This window comes from Coenobita brevimanus, chromosome 117 (assembly GCF_032717465.1).
Source record: "Coenobita brevimanus isolate Jiangsu-jjx chromosome 117, ASM3271746v2, whole genome shotgun sequence".
NCBI classification, from domain to species: Eukaryota; Metazoa; Arthropoda; class Malacostraca; order Decapoda; family Coenobitidae; genus Coenobita; species Coenobita brevimanus.
The window spans coordinates 5185796-5190795 of record NC_137070.1 but is presented as its reverse complement, the minus strand read 5'-3'; the positions used below and the strand labels follow the sequence as shown (position 1 = coordinate 5190795).

Genomic DNA, 5000 nt, shown 5'->3' with positions numbered 1-5000 from the left:
GAAGAGAGGAGGACAGGCACAGAAAAAGAATGATAAAGGCTAAGGAAGAAGTAGGCAGCACTACATCAAGTGAGTGGATGGTGGTGAGAAATAGGAAGAGAGGAGGACAGGCACAGAAAAAGAATGATAAAGGCTAAGGAAGAAGTAGGCAGCACTACATCAAGTGAGTGGATGATGGTGAGAAATAGGAAGAGAGGAGGACAGGCACAGAAAAAGAATGATAAAGGCTAAGGAAGAAGTAGGCAGCACTACATCAAGTGAGTGGATGATGGTGAGAAATAGGAAGAGAGGAGGACAGGCACAGAAAAAGAATGATAAAGACTAAGGAAGAAGTAGGCAGCACTACATCAAGTGAGTGGATGATGGTGAGAAATAGGAAGAGAGGAGGACAGGCACAGAAAAAGAATGATAAAGGCTAAGGAAGAAGTAGGCAGCACTACATCAAGTGAGTGGATGATGGTGAGAAATAGGAAGAGAGGAGGACAGCCACAGAAAAAGACAAGAGGAGGATGCTAGTCACGAAGAAGTGCTCCAGTGTCATTCTGCGCACACTACCATGACTGTAGGATGTAATGGGTGTACATCATCTGCTTATTACATGTGTACAAGTGTTACATCTACATAGTGTACATGAGTGAAAGTGTGTGTGTGTGTGTGTGTGTGTGTGTGTAAGTGTATGTGTGTGTGTGTAGCATATTCCTTTGAGCAACTTACCCATTACTCTCTCTCTCCTTCCTTTGATCCAAGCATATTCCTTTGAGCAACTTATCCATTACTCTCTCTCCCTCTCTCCTTCCTTTGATCCAAGCATATTCCTTTGAGCAACTTATCCATTACTCTCTCCTTCCAACTTTGACAAACCCAAGCATATTCCTTTGAGCAACTTATCCATTACTCTCTCTCTCCTTCCTTCAAGCATATTCCTTTGAGCAACTTATCCATTACTCTCTCTCTCTCCTTCCTTTGATCCAAGCATATTCCTTTGAGCAACTTATCCATTGCAGTCATATTTCAAAGTAACTTATTCTCTTTCTCCTTCCTACTATGATCCAAGCATATTCCATTGAGCAACTTATCCTTTGAGTTAGATTTAAAAGTAAGTTATTCTGAATTTCTTGGATGAGTTAATTTCAAAAATGTGTTTGGGGAAGAAATAATAATGACAGAAATCCTCTTTATTAATACACGGCTGAGAGCTATAATAATAATAATAATAATAATAATAATAATAATAATGATGATAATAATAATAATAATAATAATAATAATAATGATAATAATGATAATAATAATAATGATAATAATAATAATGATAATAATAATAATAATGATAATAATGATAATAATAATAATAATGATAATAATAATAATAATAATAATAATAATAATGATAATAATAATAATAATAATAATAATAATAATAATAATGATAACAATAATAATAATAATAATAATAATAATAATAATGATAATAATAATAATGATAATAATAATAATAATAATAATAATTATAATAAAAATAATTGCAATTCACTCGCCAACACGCCCTCAACACCTTTTCCTAAGTGATTTATTTTGCTTATTACACCCTACTGTTCTCTTAGGTATTATTTATTTCAATAGTTCCCTAACACCTTTTCCTAAGTGATTTATTTTATTCATTACTATCACCCTGTCATGAATTCCAATAGCACCCTAACACCTTCTCCTAAGTGATTTATTTTACTATTCATTACTATCACCCTGTCATTAATTTCAATAGCACCCTAACACCTTTTCCTAAGTGATTTATTTTGCTTATTACAACCCTCTGTTCTCTTCTGTATTGTATCTTCCAATACTTACCTAACACCTTTTCCTAAGTGATTTATTTTACTTATTACACCTTACTATTCTCCTCTGTATCTTTTATTACAGTATCACCCTAACACCTTTTCCTAAGTGATTTATTTTTGCTTATCATCCCTTAACATCACCTCGTGTGTTATTTATTCTACTATCACCATACTCTGCAAAAAACTATCTATCTATCTATCTATAGCCTGACGCCCTAATCCTGCAAAGGGTAGCCACAGACAAAACACCTCCAAGTCACTCTGTCACCCACCATTTGACTACCCTCCCCCCAACTCACCCCCCCCCTCCCTCATATACCTCTCACCTCCATCCCTCCACCTCATCCTCGGTCTACCCCTCCCTCCACCTCACCTACATACACCCTCTTAGTCAGTCTTTCTTTCTCCCTGCATGAATAACACAGATATTAGCCAGCCATATCCATAAATAAATCACTAAGGAAAAGGTGTTAGGGAGCTTCCTTAACTGATGAATTTAAAACCCTTTCTGGTGATAGATAGATAGATAGACAGACACAGAAGAGGACAGTAAGGTGTAATAAACAAAATAAATCACTTAGGAAAAGGTGTTAGGGAGCTTCCTTATCCTACCAGTATAATTCTATCTATCTATCTATCACCTTCCTGTTTTTCAAGCTGTCTTTCATTCTTTCTCATTCTTCTTCATTGTTATTCATTCTAGTACAGTGTAATTCATTGTTATTCACTGTTCTTCACTCTACAATGCATAACTTTCTGGTTCTTCACGCTGTCTTTCATTCTTTCTCATTCTGCTTCATTGTTATTCATTCTTCTTCAGTGTAATTCATTTGTAATTCATTCTCCTTCATGGTAATTCACTGTTCTTCACTCTACTGTACATGTCTTTCATTATTTCTCATTCTTCTTCAGTGTTATTCATTCTCCTTCAGTGTAATTCATTCTCCTTCATTGTTATTCATTCTCCTTCACTCTACTATGCATAACCTTCCTGTTCTTCACCCTGTCTTTCATTACATATCATTCTTCTTCATTGTTATTCATTCTCCTTCATGGTAATTCACTGTTCTTCACTCTACTATGCATAACCTTCCTGTTCTTCACCCTGTCTTTCATTGTAATTCATTCTCCTTCATTGTTATTCATTCTCCTTCACTCTACTATGCATAACCTTCCTGTTCTTCACCCTGTCTTTCATTATATATCATTCTTCTTCAGTGTAATTCAGTGTAATTCATTCTCCTTCATTGTTATTCATTCTCCTTCACTCTACTATGCATAACCTTCCTGTTCTTCACCCTGTCTTTCATTACATATCATTCTCCTTCACTCTACTATGCATAACCTTCCTGTTCTTCACCCTGTCTTTCATTATATATCATTCTTCTTCATTGTTATTCATTCTCCTTCACTCTACTATGCATAACCTTCCTGTTCTTCACCCTGTCTTTCATTACATATCATTCTCCTTCATTGTTATTCATTCTCCTTCACTCTACTATGCATAACCTTCCTGTTCTTCACCCTGTCTTTCATTACATATCATTCTCCTTCACTCTACTATGCATAACCTTCCTGTTCTTCACCCTGTCTTTCATTATATATCATTCTTCTTCATTGTTATTCATTCTCCTTCATGGCATTTCAATCTCCTTCACTCTGCCATAACGTAATTCACTCTTTCTCACTCAAAAGTTCTATTATCTTTCCGTACATCATCGTTGTCCATCTCAAACTCCTTCCTTAGCATCATTCTTTTTTTGACTTATTCGCTGTTCATCTCAAAATTCTTTCCTTAACATCATTCTTTTTTTGACTTATTCGCTGTTCATCTCAAATTCTTTCCTTAGCATCATTCTTTTTTTGACTTATTCTTCATTTCAAATTCTTTCCTTATCATCGCTCTATTTCCAATTTATTCACTCTTTCTCACTCAAAATTATCTTTCCGTACATCATCGTTGTCCATCTCAAAATTCTTCCTTAGCATCATTCTTTTTTTGACTTATTCACTGTTCATCTCAAAATTCTTTCCTTAGCATCAATCTTTTTTTGACTCGCTCTTCATCTCAAAATCCTTCCTTAGCATCATTCTTTTTTTGACTCGCTCTTCATCTCAAAATTCTTCCTTAGCATCACTCTTTTTTTGACTCGCTGTGCATCTCCAACTCCTTCCCCCTCACTCATTCTCACTCTTCTTGACAGTCTCTTCTTCTATCAACTTCAAGACACCTTCAGGAACCTTCCCTTCGTCGATTTCCTTCGCCCATTGACGATACTGGAGGGAAAATATATACATAAGAGGGGGAGGCCGAGGATGAGATGGAGGGTGAGAGACTGATGAGGAGAGTGTATGTAAGGGGGAGGCTGTGGATGAGGTGGAGGGATGGAGAGTGAGAGACTGATGAGGAGAGTGTATGTAGGGTTGAAGGCTGTGGATGAGATGGAGGGTGAGAGACTGACGAGGAGAGTGTATGTAAGGGGGAGGCCGAGGATGAGGTGGAGGGTGAGAGACTGATGAGGAGAGTGTATGTAAGGGGGAGGCTGAGGATGAGATGGAGGGGTGGAGAGTGAGAGACTGACGAGGAGAGTGTATGTAAGGGGGAGACTGAGGATGAGATGGAGGGATGGAGTGGAGGGGTGGAGAGTGAGAGACTGACGAGGAGAGTGTATGTAAGGGGCAGGCCAAGGATGAGAAGGAGAGTGAGAGACTGACGAGGAGAGTGTATGTAAGGGGGAGACTGAGGATGAGATGGAGGGTGAGAGACTGACGAGGAGAGTGTATGTAAGGGGCAGGCCGAGGATGAGATGGAGGGATGGAGAGTGAGAGACTGACGAGGAGAGTGTATGTAAGGGGCAGGCCGAGGATGAGATGGAGGGATGGAGAGTGAGAGACTGACGAGGAGAGTGTATGTAAGGGGCAGGCCGAGGATGAGATGGAGGGATGGAGAGTGAGAGACTGACGAGGAGAGTGTATGTAAGGGGCAGGCTGTGGATGAGATGGAGGGTGAGAGACTGACGAGGAGAGTGTATATAAGGGGCAGGCCGAGGATGAGATGGAGGGTGAGAGACTGATGAGGAGAGTGTATGTAGGGGGGAGGCTGTGGATGAGATGAAGGGGTGGAGAGTGAGAGACTGACGAGGAGAGTGTATGTAGGGGGCAGGC

The 5000-nt window shown here is 38.7% G+C and overlaps 1 protein-coding gene across 1 annotated transcript in view; it reads right to left on the bottom strand.

The window, feature by feature from the left end:
* Window positions 1–3563: 3563 nt before the first annotated feature.
* Window positions 3564–5000, bottom strand: part of REPTOR-BP (REPTOR-binding partner) — a 12781-nt gene continuing 11344 nt past the window's right edge. The window contains exon 4 of the mRNA XM_080287222.1: window positions 3564–4112. Within this exon, the coding sequence (XP_080143348.1) occupies window positions 4014–4112 (99 nt within the window). The 3' untranslated portion in view covers window positions 3564–4013. The remainder of the gene's footprint in view (window positions 4113–5000) is intronic.